Here is a 19,003-nt window from a genome sequence, read left to right on the forward strand (position 1 = left end):
TAGCATGAAAGGTCAGTGTTGAGTCACAATGGTGAGAAAATTTTACCTGCACTTGTAATGAATGGTTTATGCATATCCACGAGAAGCAGAGAACTCTTTGCACAGGCATCTACGGATGATAAAAGGAACATAGCAGATTGTTGCTCCTGGCTTACAACGAGTATAATGAAGTTACAGATATAAATCTTTGTTGTTGCTTGACACACAAAACTCTGTGAACTATTAGCTCAAGTTTTGTGATTGTTGAGTTCTAACCATGTGTAATTGGAAGGAACACTATTTGCAAATGCCTTATGTAACAGGTGAAAGGAGTAGCAAATACCATCTGTATGACCATTTCCATCTTCACTGTATTAATAAACCAGCTTTTATGTTAATATTTGCACCAGTAATAACATCCAAATTACAGCATAGATTCTTTGCTCAGTTAGGAATGTTGCAGCTGCAAATATTGAGATTACTGGGCAGTCTGGTTTCTCATATAAGCATGTATTCATAAGATAACATGAAAACAAGGAAAAGATCTTGAACAGCTGTCAGACAGGAAGGAGTGTACCAGGTCAGACAAATTATATACTAGTGGGTGATGTTTCTGGTTGTTTTCTGGAGTCCATCTGGACCTGAATTGATCTATGTTGTTAATGTTTACCAAGAATAAAGTATGTTGACACTTGATAATGCAGTCATGAGCAGTGATTTTTTTTATTGGTGCATGTACAGTGATATGAATTACGAAAGCAGATCCAAGTTATGCAGTTGTTTGCTTGTGTTGGACATGTTTTTTATTTGTATGAACTTTATATCCTAATGAAGTTATAATGACAGAAAAATAAATGAAGTTGTGTTATCAATCATGAAAATAATATTATAGAAAAATGTCTTGATTTATTGGTATTTAGTATAAAAGTATTATTAGCATTATAGTGTTTGATTTATTCTGTTACCCTTTAATGATTTATTTTGTTATAGATTTATCCTATATCAAACTGCAGAGATTTCAGAAAAGATTTTGAATATTTTTGAGCAGATATAATAGTTAAATTAAAAGATTATCACCTTAACTATACATTTGTCCATATTTGTAAAATAATTGTGTTGTCAAATCTATACATGCGTGAATCAAGACATATTCAAGTTTATTCATGCAGCTAACATACAACAAAACAAATATTTTGCAAAGTATTTTCAGAAACATAAAAAATGATTCAGTTAATGTAGGCTACAGCAGAAATTCCTACCAAGCTTGTCTCTTGTTAATTTTAGATATTATTTACATCGATATTTTTTGACTTTTCAGCTCACCTAGCTGTAAAAGCATTATTTTAGCCTATGGTCCATGGCCCTGCAATTGACATCTATCCATCAACAATTGCTTTTTACCAGTCTGGAGGCCATATTTTTTATCTGACTTTGATATGCCAATATGCAACCATATATGAATATTTTTACTAAAACCTGAAGAAGAAAAAAACAACCTTTAACTTCTTTTCAATCTGTCCAGCAAAATTATAGCAAATTTGATAAAAGGCATTCTATCTTGAAGTCCTTTCTAATTTATACCAGTGATGTCTACCCACCATCAAATCTGGATGTCTGACTGTCATTACTAAAAGAAAGAAAGCATTTAGACTTTAGCTATACCTCAACCAAATGCTCATTAGAATTTGACCAAGCTTGAGAAAAGCATCCTAGAATGAAGGCTGTTAGCCAATCCAGTTGAACAATCTGAGTCCCACTTGGGCCTCTTGTTATTATCCTTATGTAATCGTTTTTAGCATTCAATTTTAGTTTCTTAACAATGAAAGATTTGCACAGGTCATATTTGAGTTAATCCTGCCTTATCTGAAAGTACAAAATACATCATGGGGATAGTTGATGTGCTGACATGAACTTGGCAACCTCAGCAAACATCTGCCACCCAATGAAGTTTCACATTCTTTATAATTGATTCTGGATGTGGAAAACAACATGAGCAAGCTTAGAAGTATTTCATGATGTTTACAAATGTATTCATGGTATTCTACAAAACAGTAAATCTGAAGGAAATGCAGAGGAAAAGAACAAATATAGCAAAGGAAACTTTTGTTTGAGTTTCAGGTTTTTAATTCTGTTTGTAGAAGTTTTGAACATGAAAGCATTCTTGTCCAATAATCTCTCTAGGTTATAATTTAAATGTGTGCAGCATTTGTGTACATCGACCTCTGTAGATTATAATTTAACTGCAGTTCCAGTGATCGCTGTTATAATTTAACAGTGTACATGGCTCTTGTCCAATGATCTCTGTTATAATTTAACTGTACACAGGGCTCTTATCCAATTATCATAATTTAACTGTCCACATGGCTCTTGTCCAATGATTGTTGATGGTTATAATTTAACTGTTCACAGGGCTCTTGTCTAATGATCTTTGATAGTTATAATTTAACTGTGCTCAGGGCTCTTATCCAATTATTATAATTTAGTTATAATTTAGCTGTGCACAGGGTTCTTGTCTAATGATCTTTGATAGTTATAATTTAACTGTCCACAGGGCTCTTGTCTAATGATCTCTGATAGTTATAATTTATCTGTCCACAGGGCTCTTGTCTAATAATCTTTGATGGTTGTACTTTAACTGTGCACAGTGCTCTTGTCTAATGATCTTTGTTGGTTATAATTTAAATGTGCACAGGGCTCTTGTCTAATGATCTTTGTTGGTTATAATTTAAATGTGGACATGGCTCTTGTCTAATGATCTTTGATAGTTATAATTTAACTGTGCACAGGGTTCTTGTCTAATGATCTTTGATAGTTATAATTTAACTGTCCACAGGGCTCTTGTCTAATGATCTCTGATAGTTATAATTTATCTGCACACTGGGCTCTTGTCTAATAATCTTTGATGGTTGTACTTTAACTGTGCACAGTGCTCTTGTCTAATGATCTTTGTTGGTTATAATTTAACTGTCCACAGGGCTCTTGTCTAATGATCCTTGTTGGTTATAATTTAACAGTGCACAGTGCTCTTGTCTAATGATCGTTGTTGGTTATAATTTAACTGTCCACAGGGCTCTTGTCTAATGATCTTTGTTGGTTATAATTCAACTGTCCACAGGGCTCTTGTCTAATGATCTTTGTTGGTTATAATTTAAATGTGCACATGGCTCTTGTCTATTGATCTTTGATAGTTATAATTTAACTGTGCGCAGGGTTCTTGTCTAATGATCTCTGATAGTTAATAATTTATCTGTCCGCTGGGCTCTTGTCTAATAATCTTTGATGGTTGTACTTTAACTGTGCACAGTGCTCTTGTCTAATGATCTTTGTTGGTTATAATATAATTGCAATGCCAGTAGCTGGTACAGGAAAGTAACATTTCCATTGGTCAGAATGTTACCATGTGATCAAAATGAATTGCGTTCATTTCTGTTGAACTGTAAGGAGAACTACTTTTCCACTTCTATAAATAGAGTCATGTGTACAGCATAAGATAAACACTGCCAGTGAAGGCAGACACGAAGTAAGCATTAAAGAAAAACAACATTCTTACATTTTTTTAAAAAAAATAATTGAATAAATTTGGCTTCCATTGGTTGAAGGACTGGTATTATGATGACCTTATTATGATCAAGCAGGACAATCTCAAGTGCTATATATAGCTACGTAACAGAAAAACCCCAAACATGTATTACTACACTCAATTAAGATTTCTATTTTTTAATGATGCAAACAAAATAACATGACGAATAATTGAAATTTCAATTATAAGAGTTTAACGTTTTTTCTGAGTTTATCATGGTATAAACTGTCAGTTGCCTACTCACACAGCTTACATAACACCCTTTGGGTGTTATTTGCTGTGTGAATTGGCAACTGACAGTTTATACCACGATAAACTCAGAAAAAACAATGTTAAACTCTTACTTAAATGTGCACAGTGATCTTGTCTAATGATCTTTGTTGGTTATAATTTAACTGTCCACAGGGCTCTTGTTTAATGATCTTTGTTATAATTTAGCTGTCCACAGGGCTCTTATCTGATGATCTTTGATGGTTATACTTTAACTGCACACAGTGCTCTTGTCTAATGATCTTTAACTCATTCGGCCCCAGAGGTTTTTGTCGTTTTTGCCTGAAATGTGCGTAGGAACAACATTTGGGGTGCTATTTCTGAATACATCGTAATACAGCGGTTTTCAACCGATTATCCATGAGAAGAATGCCTAGTTGTATTAGAAACATCAATTTCCATTGGTTATTTTGCTTGCGCATGAGCAGAAGGGTAAACGTTGGAGTTCTTTTTTATTTTTTTTGCTTAATAGACCCATCATTTTAGTATGGAGACCGCAATTTATCCCAAATGCCCACCTTATCCTAGTTTTTGCAAAGGTTCAGCTGTCTGTGCAGTTAAGACCAGTATGCCTTAGATCTGAGGCCAAAAGGTCTAAAATCTGGACACAAAATCGCATTCCGATCTCGAGCGAATTTTGGGTGAAAAAAAAACGGGTCCAAAAAATGAGCTTTTTCTCTCTGTATTTTGTAGTGCATCTAGAACTTCCAGATTATTTGATATCATTTTAGAGTTATATCTGTCTGCTTTTTTTTAATACCACCCACGTTGGTCTATCTTAAATGGCCTTGATGCTGCAGGGCTTTGAAGTAGGGTACAGCCTCATCACACCTACAGACGGGATCGGGGCCAAATCGGTTAATGGTTATAATTTAACTGTGCAGTGGTCTTGTTTAATGATCTTTGTTGGTTATAATTTAACTGTGCACAGGACTCATGTCTAATGATCTTTGTTGGTTATAATTTAACTGTGCACAGGGCTCTTGTCTAATGAACTTTGATCGTTATAATTTAACTGTGCACATGGCTCTTATCTAATGATGTTTGATGGTTGTAATTGAACTATGCACAGGGCTGTTGTCTAATGATGTTTGTTGGTTATAATTTAACTGTCCACAGGGCTCTTGTCTAATGATGTCTGTTGGTTATAATTTAACTGTGCACAGGGCTCATGTCTAATGATGTTTGATGGTTGTAATTGAACTATGCACAGGGTTCTATTTAATGATCTTTGATGGTTATAATTTAACATGTCTACAGGGCTCTTTGTCTAATGATCTTTGATGATCATAATTTAACTGTGCACAGGGTTCTATTTAATGATCTTTGTTGGTTATAATTTAACTGTGCACAGGGCTCATGTCTAATGATCTTTGATGGTTATAATTTAACTGTGCACAGCACTCTTGTTTAGTGATCTTTGTTGGTTATAATTTAACTGTGCACACTCATGCTCTTGTCTAATGATCTTTGATGGTTATAATTTAACTGCACAGGGCTCATGTCTAATGATCTTTGTTGGTTATAATTTAGCTGTGCACAGCGCTCTTGTTTAATGATCTTTGATGGTTATAATTTAACTGTGCTCAGGGCTCTTGTCTAATGATCTTTGATGTTTATAATTTAACTGTGCACAGGGCTCTTGTCTAATGATCTTTGTTGGTTATAATTTAACTGTGCACAGCGCTCTTGTTTAATGATCTTTGTTGGTTATAATTTAACTGTGCACAGGGCTCTTGTCTAATGATCTTTGTTGGTTATAATTTAACTGTCCATAGGGCTCTTGTCTAATGATGTTTGATGGTTGTAATTTAACTGTGCACAGCGCTTTTGTTTAATGATCTTTGATGGTTATAATTTAACTGTGCACAGGGCTCTTGTTTAATGATCTTTGTTGGTTATAATTTAACTGCTCAGGGCTCTTGTCTAATGATCTTTGATGGTTATAATTTAACTGTGCACAGTGCTCTTGTTTAATGATCTTTGATGGTTATAATTTAACTGTGCACAGGGTTCTTGTCTAATGATGTTTGTTGGTTATAATTTAACTGTGCACAGCACTCTTGTTTAATGATCTTTGTTGGTTATAATTTAACTGTGCACAGTGCTCTTGTCTAATGATCTTTGTTGGTTATAATTTAACTGTCCACAGGGCTCTCGTCTAATGATGTTTGATGGTTGTAATTTAACTGTGCAAAGCGCTCTTGTTTAATGATCTTTGTTGGTTATAATTTAACTGTGCACAGGGCTCTTGTCTAATGATGTTTGTTGGTTATAATTTAACTGTGCTCAGGGCTCTTGTCTAATGATCTTTGATGGTTATAATTTAACTATGCACAGTGCTCTTGTTTAATGATCTTTGTTGGTTATAATTTAACTGTGCACAGGGCTCTTGTCTAATGATGTTTGTTGGTTATAATTTAACTGTCCACAGGGCTCATGTCTAATGATGTTTGATGGTTATAATTTAACTGTGCACAGCGCTCTTGTTTAATGATCTTTGATGGTTATAATTTAACTGTGCACAGGGCTCTTGTTTAATGATCTTTGTTGGTTATAATTTAACTGTGCTCAGGGCTCTTGTCTAATGATCTTTGATGGTTATAATTTAACTGTGCACAGCGCTCTTGTTTAATGATCTTTGTTGGTTATAATTTAACTGTGCACAGGGCTCTTGTCTAACGACATTTGTTGGTTATAATTTACCTGTCCACAGGGCTCTTGTCTAATGATGTTTGATGGTTATAATTTAACTGTGCACACTCAGTGCTCTTGTCTAATGATCATTGATGGTTATAATTTAAATTTGCACAGTGTTAGAATTTAACTGTGTACAGGGGTATTGTCCAGTGATCATTGTTGGTAATAGTTATATAGTTTAGCGATCTCTTTAGGTTATAATTTAACTGTATACAGCACTCTTGTCCAGTGATCTCTCTACATTATAATTATAGCATATACTGGGCTCTTGTACAATTATCTCTGCTTGAAATCTTTGTAGGCAGATTATGTGATAGCAGATAGGACCTGTGCTGCTCGCTTAAAATCATTGTTGACTGATTTGTCATTGTATTATGAGATACTAGGTCTGTGCTTTTCTGTTCGAGTGTCTTCTACAAGAATAAAAAAAGATGGTCACGTCAGACATATAAAAGTATTTTCTACATACAAATTTGGCATTTTCTTGGATTAACTCATTAAGGTTGAGAGACACAATTTTGCATCATGAGGTAGTACCCTTGTTCCAGGGTCTGTTACATCTCAGTTTATGATAGACCCAGGCTGGGAGTATTAGAGCAAAGATGTAGCTTTACAGTGATGTCAGTAACATAGACATTTTATGCACATCATAAAATACATAGGATAAAACCTGCAATTTTGAGACCTGATTTTCTGTACTAAAAAACTCAGTTATGGACCAGAGTTGTTTTTTTTCTGTATTTTAGACATCCCCTCAATAGATCTAAAGCAGACCTGACCAAATTTCAAAAACAAACTTTTGTTTTATAAAACTTTAACATTTGGGTTAAAATGGAACAAGCAGTCACAAATCCTATACACTTTTAAAAAAGTTCTGGAAAAAGGTTCAATTTTCACCCATTTGCTGATGTGCTGGCCTAATAATCAATCCAAAATAACCTCTTGCATATCGCAGCAGCTGTTGATAGAAAAATCCATCTGAATCAGACGTGCTTGGAATCCAATTTAAATAATAAGAAAACTGCCTCTTCTACCCATTTATAATTGAAATGGAGAAAAAACTCACATCCTTAATGAGATCAAGTTAACATTATCATAATAGCAATATACTAATATTACACTAAAAGTTCCCTAAATCAGACACTTTTGGGACCTTGGGACTGTTGCAAACAGAATTAAGACTAATAATTAGTAAATTGATATAGCGCTTGAGGATTGTGAAGATGGTAACACATTTTGATTCAGTAATGGATTTAGGGACTGATGAGTCCAAAGACAGTAACAATCCTGACCATTTTACAGGATTGTCCATTTTAAAATATTTAATGTGTTAGAATGGTTCAATTTTGGACCAGATTATGTTGCACATTAAGTGAGGATATCACTTTACAGATCTTTTATTTTAGATAAGATGCACTACATATTTTGTTCCCTGATTTAATAAAAGGAATGCTGGATATAATTATATACAGTTAGACTGTTATCAGCATAGATACTGATCTGTTGCTGCATAATGTGCCAGTAGAACAGGATCTATATTTTTTGTAATACTGATCACTTCTAACAAACTGTATGTACCCATATCTGCTGGAACATTATGGTATGGCAGATCTGAATCTGTTCAGTTTGCAGTTTAACTTGCCCTGATGAAGCAAGTATATTTAGCACGATGGAGTGAAGTCCTAATCACCTCTAGGACTCACGGTGCTAATTCATTTCCCATAGTAAACCTATGCAGACACCATGATATTAAAAATTCAATAACTTTAAGTTTCTGAGTGCTCATGATCAAACCTATATTTATCAATATAGATGTATCCTGGATGTCAGCTTCTGTGTAGAGAAAAGGATATGAGCTATGACAATTTCTGGACCTACATGTGTTTGAAACATGTGCTTTCATTTCTGCACCAAAGAGTTGGATGCTAATTTCAGTAATGAGTGTTCCAAGCTCAAGACTGTTAAAGGACGGAAATTCCATTAGGAAAACAATGTCTGTATGTTTTCAGTTACAACTAGGATAAGCTGGCAGGATTATTTCTCTTACAAAATAACTTTCATTATCAACCAATCCTGGCCAGCCAAACCCATATATACTTTATTTTATGTACACCCATTTCCAGGCTGGTTCCCATTTTTCCATACAGTTAGTATCATGTGTCCTTTAACATCTATGGCAGCCATCTTGAAAATCTTGATATCATTACTCCCTCTGAACAAAAAGTCATATTGACATTGGATTTTCGCCACAGGACTTCATATGATGTCTAGTTTGTTCTAAATGAAAAAGGTCCTGCTCTTACATTCAGATTTGCCACCACTGCTAAAGATGACCTTCAGAATATTGTGATACTCCTCCGAAATGGATGGTCATAGCTGCATGGAGTTTTACTGAAAGACTTCATAGTGATTTCTAGTTGGTCCTAAATGAAATGGTGCCACACAAATATCTAGTAAGGCCATCCAAGTGGTCATCTTGAAAATCATGTTATCTCTAATTCTCCTGAATGAATGATCAGCATAGGATTTGCACTGAATTTTTGTTGCTTTTTTTTGTTTTGTGGATTTTAATGCCATTTTTCAGCACATGATAGGTTATACATTGCAGCTAGTATATTTGGTGGAGAGAAAACCCTGGGAAGAACCACTGCCCCATAGATGGTGATCTCTCACATAACCACATTGACCAAACCAAGGGTTTGCACTTGAAGACATTTTGTGATGCCAGGTTGGTTGAAAGTGTAATAGTGCCAATCTGACCTCCAGTATCACCACCAAAATGGCCATCAGGAAAATCTTATTATCACTACTTCTCCTAGATTGCTGGTCTTATCAAGATTATGCATTCACCAAAATACTTATTTTGAGGTCTTGTTAGTCCTAAATGGAAATGGTACTAATCTGATATATCCAGTATGGCCACAATGACAACTAGCTTGATTGTTACTCCTCCAAAATGGAAAGTTATATCCACATGGAGTTTTCACCAGAAGACTTCTTATAAACTCAAAAGGCACTAATCTATGGTTCCAGCATGACCATCATGGTTGCAGTCTTTAAATTTTCTTATGATACCCTCTTAAATGGAAAGTCACTCTTAAATGTGGCAGTTTTCATCAAAAGAATTGTGATGGTGTCTTGTTGGTCCTAAATGAAAATGATGGAAATTGACCCTCATTATGGCCACCATGGTAACCATCTTGAAAATTTTGTTATTTCGACTCTTAGTAAATGGATGGCTATATCAAAATGTTTTCAGCAGTAGACTTCTTATGATACCTAGTTGGTCCTAAATGAAAATGGTGACAATTGTATATTCAATATGGCTGACATAATCGTGGTCTTGAAAATTTTGCTATTGCTGCTCCCCCAGAATGGATTATTATATTGACATGGCATTTTTACCAAAAGACTTAAAATGATGTCCTGCTTGGTTCTAGATGAAAAACATGCCTGGTTTCAACACTTGCTGTTTAAAAGTAAGAAATAGTCTTATCTTGAATTTCTGGAAATTCTTTTCATCCATAGACCATCTTTCCCTTTGAGGGACCATTGTTTTCTCATTTTAAAAAAAAATAATAATACATTTTCTGATGTGCAAGCAGATATATGTCTGTGCACTTTGCTTGGACTGATCAGGAGAATAACCAACATAGACACTGGTCTACCAGTACATGATGCAGTCTGGATCTATGCAGTTTGTTAAGACTATTCAGTAAAACAAACAACATAGATACTGATCTGCTTGCACTTTATGTGATGTAATTTCAGAGGTATTAAGATACTTAATTGCATTACTGTTTAGAAGCAGAATATGACTGTAGAGATAATACAACAGTTTCCCAAGAATATATCCTCAACAAAAGGTGAAATTGATACACGATTTGTTAATGATGAACAAAACACGTTTTCATTTGCTGAAAGATACAAGATTTGGAATTGTGCCAATTAGCAGAATTCCACTGCTTGCAAATTTTAAATTTGTTTTGCAAGGAAAAATAACAGCAAAGAATAAGACCAGGTATATTTGCACATAATTAGCAGCTCTGCTTTTTTTGATGATGTTTGTACCAATAATGTTATCTTAGTGCAGTGGATGGTGGGGGAAGATGCATTAGTTTTACCACATATCACAGAATATTGGACATTCTCATTTACCAGTATTTAAGATATATTCTCACAAGGTTTGTTGCTGGAGTTATATCCCCTGACATTTCCAGTTATGTAGTTCTGATGTTTGGTGTCATTTATAGGCCAATTAATGAATATTTATTTATTTATTTATTTATTTATTTAATTATTTATTTATTTATTTATCAGCATTTTAGGGAGGGGCTGCAGGTTTCAGAAAGGAAAACAATTTACTTGAGTAAAAGGAATGGAAAAAACAGTGTTTAGACTTTACACTTTTATTTCCACTCTCTGCCTTGTCATCTAGTGATTCAGCATTACAGTACAACAGTAGGTTACATTCTTTCAGGCACAACCTCTTCGGTGGCCACGTGATTAGAGTGTCTGCCTCAGATGCGGGAAGTCCTGGGTTTGATCCCTGGCCAGGTCATACCAAAGACTTACAAAAATGGTACTAACAGCTGCCTCGCTTGGCGCTCAGCATTAAGAGGTTAATGTTAGGACTGGTCAGCCTGGTGTCAGGATAATTTGACTGGGTGGGACATCATGCCACATGTCTGTGGCATGATGCCCCAGTGCTAGACATCACTATAAACTGTCACACTGCAGACATCATAGCAATATGACTCAAAAATTGTTAAAGCTATGTTAAATATCCAAATCACACACACACATCTGTTTTCATTAATATTGATTGCAACACACACACACACACACACACACACAGAGTTGCTTGGCTACTGGTATTCATATATGATAATATAGGATGCTTAAGGATTGTCTGGCTGTCTCCTCCTTTTTTTAGTATTAATATTAATGTCATAATAAAGAGCATGTCTGTAAGTTGCATCCATATTTGTTATAGATGTTCATAATATAATCTCAGAATGATAAGCATTGATGATTAGATGTGTTCTGCTGCTTTCTTCTACATACTGGCACAAAATGATGTCATATTGGTTATAACGGTGGCCGGACAAAATGTTAGTGGACAAAATGATACGGACAAAATGGTGTGGACAAAATATTAAGTGGACATAATGGTATTGGACAAATTGGTATGGATAAAATGGTATGGGACAAAATGGTACTAGGATTAAATGGTGCAGACAAAATGGTATGGGACAAAACGGGATAAAATTTTAAGTTCTTCTAACTACACTTCCCATCGTTTACGCGCATGTCAAAAACATGTACCCTTTAATCCTAGTACCATTTTGTCCCATACCATTTTGTCCGCACCATTTTATCCATACCAATTTGTCCAATACATGTACCATTATGTCCACTTAAATTTTTGTCTATACCATTTTGTCCTAGTACCGTTATAACTAAAAGGGAGAAAATTGAGTTTACCTCACACATTAAAGATGAGACAGGGACTATATATACTGCACAATTTCTCTTTGCTGGAAAAAATAGTCTCTAATGACAGATTTTCTCTCAATAAAGGTCAAAATATTGTATTACTTAATTGGCTTGCACATTAAGAACCATTCATAAATTATAGGTGTTCTCCTTAATCATTGGTCTTTTGAGACAGGTTTAACTTTAGTAGGAATCATTTAATGTTAGGAAAGTTTTCTATCCATTAAAGGATATTGATTGGGATGCTTACACAACAAAGAGTAAGTTCCATTAAAAAATACTTTTGTGGAGTTCATAATTATTCCAAAATACAAATAAGAATGCCATTGATTTGGAAGTATGATCTGTATCAGTATATACAGGTCTGTGATGCTGTGGTGAATCTTGCTAATAGATGCAATCATTTTGACATTGCTTGCATCCAGTGGTACTGTTTACACTGAAAAGGTCTAGGAAATCCTAAAAGAGTTGATTTTATATTAAAAAATAATCTTTATATTAATAAGGATTGTACCCTTTTTATCTGTTAAATGTACATTGTTTTGTGTGTTTTGATTTGTATGCCTAAACTTATCAACATTATATAACCAGGATTATGCAGATGTGCCAGTAAACCTATTACATACATACATACATACATACATAAATACAAACATACATACATACATATATACATACATACATGCATGCATGCATACATACACACACACACACACAGACACATACATACACACATACATACATACAAACACAGACACATACACACATACATACATACATACATACATACATACATACATACATGCATACATAAAGACACACATATGTACGTATGTACACACACACACACACACCTGATGCATCTTATTTCCAAAGAGCATGCTGCATGGATACACAGAAGTTAAACAGTACAAAGGTTAGGCACTTCACCACTTCACATTGTCACATCAGAGAACATATATGGTAGTAATGGCATGTTGGATCATCACCGATAGTAGTGCCAGTCAGGTAGGAGGAAGCAAGTGTGGTTTTTGGAGCAGGATTTGTTGCTTTTTTTTGTTTCTGATTTCTAGAGCAGCTGGCATAATAGTTAAAGGATGTGGCTTGTTTTTTAGTTGAATCAGCATTAGAAGCTAGTAGTATGCTTTTTTAAGCATATTTGCTTCTGCTAATGTAATTAAATGGCAGCTAGAGATCAAGGACCCGAGAAAGTTTAACCACCTTGATGAAGAATAAATAGAATCTGTGTATAAAATTAATGATCACAGTAACTTGTTTTAAAAAAAATGGTGTTTTCTTAGATTAAAAGATACTTTTTTCATCTAGTTAAGGCCATCCAGAAAGTGAACTGGTGGATCCAGATATGACCACCCAGAAAGCGAATTAATCTCTATTTTGTTTGAGAATATATCATAGATTCCAAGCATCAAATATACTGACATCTAGGTTGGGTTCAACTGCCAATATCGTATACCCCGATCTGTCAATGGCTTATTAAGGATTTAGATCAACATATATTGAAAGCATTTAAGTGAAACAATTGAAAGCAAATTCCAGTTCACTGACATCATACTTTGCTACAGGTACTAGAAGGATCCTTAAAACCGCCCACCACTACAGAGCGCTTTGTATACTTGTGAAAAAAGGATGTGTTTGTGTGTGTGTGCACATGTACATATGCCTGCATTTGTATGTGTGTGTACATATGCAGAGACTCGTGTGCACATGGATATAATATTAAAATACTCAAGGAATTTGTAGGACTAGGTGCTAATGACAGCAAATACTTATATATAAATCCTGATCTATTCCACACATTTTCTTGAGAGGTATATATGTATGTACATCTGTTAGTATCATTGGTAAATGTCTTTTGGTCAAGTCACTCTGCAAGGTTGGACTTGTCACAACTAATTTTGCTCCTTGCATCCAATTATATAATAATAAATGAAAAGGTCATTGAATAAAATATATTCTGGAGGCATTGAAATGTGTCAAGGGACTCCAGATGTTTTCTACTATCATAACAGGTTACCTTTGTATAGAAGTAAAACTAGAATACTCAAGGTACTTATTGTTAACATGCTTTGTAAGCAGGTGTACTTTATATGTTATTGAATAAAATATTCCATAGGCATTGAAATATTTTCATAAAGGATAGCAGTCAAAGTACTCCATATTTTTTCAACTATAAACAGGTGACCTTAACACAGAGGTAGAAATAAAATAAGCAGGTGTACTTTTGATGCCATTGAATAAAATATTCTGTAGGCATTGAAATATATTCATAAAGGATAGCAAAGTAGTCCACATCTTTTCCACTATAAACAGGTGACCTTTATGTAGAGGTAGAACTAAGAGACTGAAGTTACTCAATTATGACATGCTCGAAAAGCAGGTGTACTATATATGGCACTGAATAAAAATATTATATAGGCATTGAAACATGTTAATAAAGGATAATCAGAGGGCTCCATATATGTTCCACTATGAACAGGTGACCCTGTTATATAAAGGTAAAACTCGTAGACTTTAGGAATTCATTATTATTGTGCTCAGTAAATAGATGTATACCTGATGAAAAAGAACCTGGGAAAACCTGGAAGACCCACTGACCCACAGGAAGCTATACTAACAAGCTTTCTCAAGTATCAACATTGGCCGAGCCAGGGGCTCGAATCAACACCAACAGATATGACATGTCTGTGATCTGTAAAGGCAACTGCCTTAGACCACTTGGTCACCCAGGGCCCTGATAATAAGTTTAAGTTTTCTCCTAATCTGAGTAACTTGGCATTTTGGGATCTTAATGGATCTAAATTGAACTGAACAAAAGTTGTCTTACTTTCAGAAGTTGATTATCAGTTAATATGCACTCAACCCAGGAATTATTAATGGACATATTTTTCCAAATATATCTGGAATTCTGGAATCATTGGGTCTGCTGATGTAGTACAAAATGCAACTACAATTTTGATCGAAACCAAGGTTCTATAGCATAATGTGAAAATCTATGGTAGGATTTTGTCTTTTTTGGAGTTAAAAACACTGCACAAGTTAAATTTTAGAAAAGGTTATATATTAAGCATTCTGGAACATTCTAATCCCACTGTTGATGAGTGATCACATAACCATGTACATGATGGGGCCATTTATTGGACTGGGGCACATTACTGCTTTACTGTCAGTAACTAATATCCAGGTTCTGACATTAAATGTCTTCTTTTTTTTGTTATTTCAGACTCAAGTAAGAGTGGCAGCTGGTCCCCCCTTTATGGGGGCACACGGCTAGACCAAGATACTATCCAATACATCCACAAGTTTTACTGCAAAGACTGCCGCATGGAGGCTGAACGGGCCAAAGCTGCAGCAGAGGGGGGTAGGGTTGGCGAGGAGGCTGTAGAGATTAAACAGGAGCCCCAAAGTCCACACACCAGCTTTGAGGACATGTCCTTACAACGGTCCATGGACAAAAATAAAGAATGTAAGCATGAGTTGAAAAGTTTATTAAAAGTTATAATGGTTAATGTGACTTACCAACCATATTACTTGCTTACAGGTAAGTTCTAATGGCAAACTGCATAGATCCAGATCTACCATCACATACAGCAACAGATCTGGTTCTATTCAGTTAGGATTGATCATTAGAACAAACAACATAGACCCTGATCTGCTGGTGCATTATGCTAGATCAGATCAGTGTCTGTGTTGTTTAGTCGGATCTGACTTAAAAATATATCTTTCCTGTGTATCTTTTCTTTAGCTATCCATACTCAAGGTGCAAATGATGTCATATCAGTGTTCAGTACAGATTAGAAATTATAAAAGTCAAGATAATTACTTTTGAGATCATTTTCACAAAGAAAATAATTTACAAATAAAAGATACTTTTAATTTTTGGTTAGGAGGTGGATAAAAAATTTGTCCAAAAAGAATTTATGCAATTTTATTGAAAGATACATTAGGAATTTTGATCTTGGAAAGTGCACTATAATATTTTCCCTGGAAACTTATTATTGACTGTGTATCAACAAAATATATAGTAAGCGTTTAACTCATTACCCAAGTAATACTTCAATGGCTCAAACCACTAATTTATTTTCTATTGACATTAAAGTTAATGAGAAATATTAAAGTCGTTTTGTGACTAGATGGCCCAGTACACAACATTTAATTTTTTAAGTTGACATAACCTTTCTCTGCAGTCAAAATAGGGTGCTTAGCAGCATATTTTGTAGATAAATGTCCTAAATCAACAGCCACACAAAGGCACATGATAATTTGGGCTATCTGGACAAAACTAGAAGCCATGTTATTTTAGACAGAATCTGTGTAGAGGTTGAAAATACTGAGAAAAGCCTGAAATCAAATTTTTTTTAAAAATCCATGCTAATATTGCAGCCAATGTCATGATTTTGAATTATTAAGAACTTCCCCACAATGAGACTGTTGCTCAGCTTAATTAATAATTAGTGGTCTGAGTTTTTTTAACCAATAATGTGATTTAACATTGATCAGCTATATTAAAGAACATTTTGTTAGCAAAGATTTTGTTAAAGCAATTGTTTTTCACAGTGAATTTTCTACAAATTCATATTTTTTGCCCCATTGTATTTGCCAGTTTTAAAATCCACTTACAAAGCATCACCTATTCTGTCCTCCCTCTGTCAGAATAAAAACAAATAAGGATTTTGCTCCCAACCTGAATATAATTTAGGTTATGGTGCTGGAAAGAATAAGGTATTAATAAAAGGAGATAAATGGGAAGTAGTGCATTGATCAATTGATAGCATGAAATATTCGAATTTTTGGTCTTTCTTTGGCAACTGTTCTTTGCCATCAATATAATGTTCTTTCTTATGGCAGAAAGTTGGTGCACCACATATAGATGTGTATACTTAGGTTGCATTAGTGTCAGATACATGTGTGTACAGTGTGCGTATAAGGGGAGATAACTCATAGCCCAACACTCCTGTTTCGAGAAGACAGATACCACTTTATGTACAAAATTATTCATTATGTGACGAGTTAGACGAGCAGTTCCTGAGTATGAAACTATTGATAGCTTTTGTTTCATATTGTTGACACTTATAATTATTTTCATCAATTTGCCAATTACATTTTCAAATGCAATTTTTCTGGTAAAATATTTGGAGCAAAATTCACAATATCCAACCTTTTTGAAAGGTATGTAAAACTTTTTAAATGTCTATATATATATATATATATATATATATATATATATATATATATATATATATATATATATATATATATGAGACTGAATTCTCAAGGTAAAATTCCATCAGTAATATAGCTTCCAATATGTAGCACTTCAGAGAATACACTTCAGCATAAAAAAGAGAAAATTAATTCTACCAATTATTTCATCGTATGTCCTTTTTTCTAAGGATTCTTTCTTCTTTTTTTTTATTGGGGAGTTGGAACACAAAAATGTTAAGAATTTTTTATTATGTGAGGTTAATTAGAAACATACACATTTCTTACATTTCATCAGTCCTGTAAGTAGACTACAGTGTCACGACTGTTCTAATGCTAGATAATGATGTACACATATTAATATTAAATGAGTACATGTGTTGTCACAAACATTTTTGCTTTATTTAGCTTTGAAGAGAAAGCTGATGATGCGCAGATCTCTCATTGAACTGGTAGATCAAGGCATATATCCTCGTAAGTATGGACAGAGATGAGAACCCTTTGGGAATTCATTGATTTCAGGGATTTGTTTACTTGGGACAGATATCTGAAAAGTTCCCCATTTGATGATGAGATCCTTTTGGGAATTCATTGATTTCAGGGATTTTTACTTGGGACAGATATCTGAAACGTTTGATCTCAATAAATCAGATCTCCACTGTCCTATATGATGATTTGACAAGCGACCACGTAGGAGTTATGTTCTGGTGACCTGTGTTATTACCATTATTGCCAACATTTTCAGCCAATTAGATGAAGTGTTATATCTTCACGTTTAGGAGACTGAGCAGTATGGCTGAAGAGCATCAATGTGATTCACTTTCTAATTTCTGAAAACTTTATTTCCCTTGGCTGATTCAAAGGTCACCAGAACATGAACTGTATATGGTTGCTATCAGATCCTTTGTAGGACAGATGAGATCTGATTTTAATCAGATTGATGGTCAAAAGAAGGATTGACTTCAGGGTTACCCATTTGAAACATCAGATATTTTATAAATTCATTAATCTCAGGACTGTATAGAATAATTTTTAAAAAATCTCCCAGACATCCATTTCAGGGATTGACTAAACTGATCAGAACAGTAGCAAGTCCAGATAACCCTGGAGTTGTTAGTTTTCTTTTCCTTTTGCCATCAGCACTTAAATGATGATACCTATTGCTAAGAGATTTTCTTATATCTAGGCTCATTATTCTGCCTTTCATGTATCTACCACATTTAATAATTTCCACATGTACCATCACATTATTTGTTGATAGATTAGGTTAAAAAAGATGCATGTATTTCTGGTTGCTGACCATCCCTGTTTTTCATTGCTGACCCTGGCACTTTTTTCCCCTATGGTAAAAAATATCACTTTAAATATATATAATGTTTTTAAAAAATATATAAAAAAAACAATAAAAAGACCTACCTCCCCAATTCTAAAGCTAGTGTAATAGGAAACATGTGATGGTGGGGGTGGCTTGGGTTTTCTGCTGTTTGTTTTACTAACAGGATACACTCTGATGCCATAATTGTAACAGGATAGAAGCCAAATGGTTGTGGACTAAATGAAAACACCAAACACATGTATTCTAATGAAATGTTTTGTATGATAAGAAAGTTTGAAAGTCAAGAAACTCACACCATAAATATTGATGCAATGCTGAAATGGAAAACTAAACACTACCTGACACGATTTCAGGATCACTGTGCCTGCACATAGCAATATGTATCCTATAAGTATCAAATAAAAAACCCACGTGCCAGG

The 19,003-nt window shown here is 34.4% G+C and overlaps 1 protein-coding gene across 4 annotated transcripts in view; it reads left to right on the forward strand.

Moving 5' to 3' along the window:
- LOC149803241 (uncharacterized) overlaps positions 1 to 19,003 on the forward strand; it is a 269,706-nt gene that overhangs the window by 173,094 nt on the left and 77,609 nt on the right. For all 4 annotated transcript variants that reach the window (XM_089952882.1, XM_089952884.1, XM_089952881.1 and 1 more), the window contains 2 exons: positions 15,270 to 15,512; positions 17,657 to 17,722. In XM_089952882.1, coding sequence (XP_089809008.1) covers positions 15,270 to 15,512; positions 17,657 to 17,722 — 309 coding nt within the window. The remainder of the gene's footprint in view (positions 1 to 15,269; positions 15,513 to 17,656; positions 17,723 to 19,003) is intronic.

Source organism: Sinohyriopsis cumingii, chromosome 3, assembly GCF_028554795.1.
Source record: "Sinohyriopsis cumingii isolate HCF-2022 chromosome 3, ASM2855479v2, whole genome shotgun sequence".
NCBI classification, from domain to species: Eukaryota; Metazoa; Mollusca; class Bivalvia; order Unionida; family Unionidae; genus Sinohyriopsis; species Sinohyriopsis cumingii.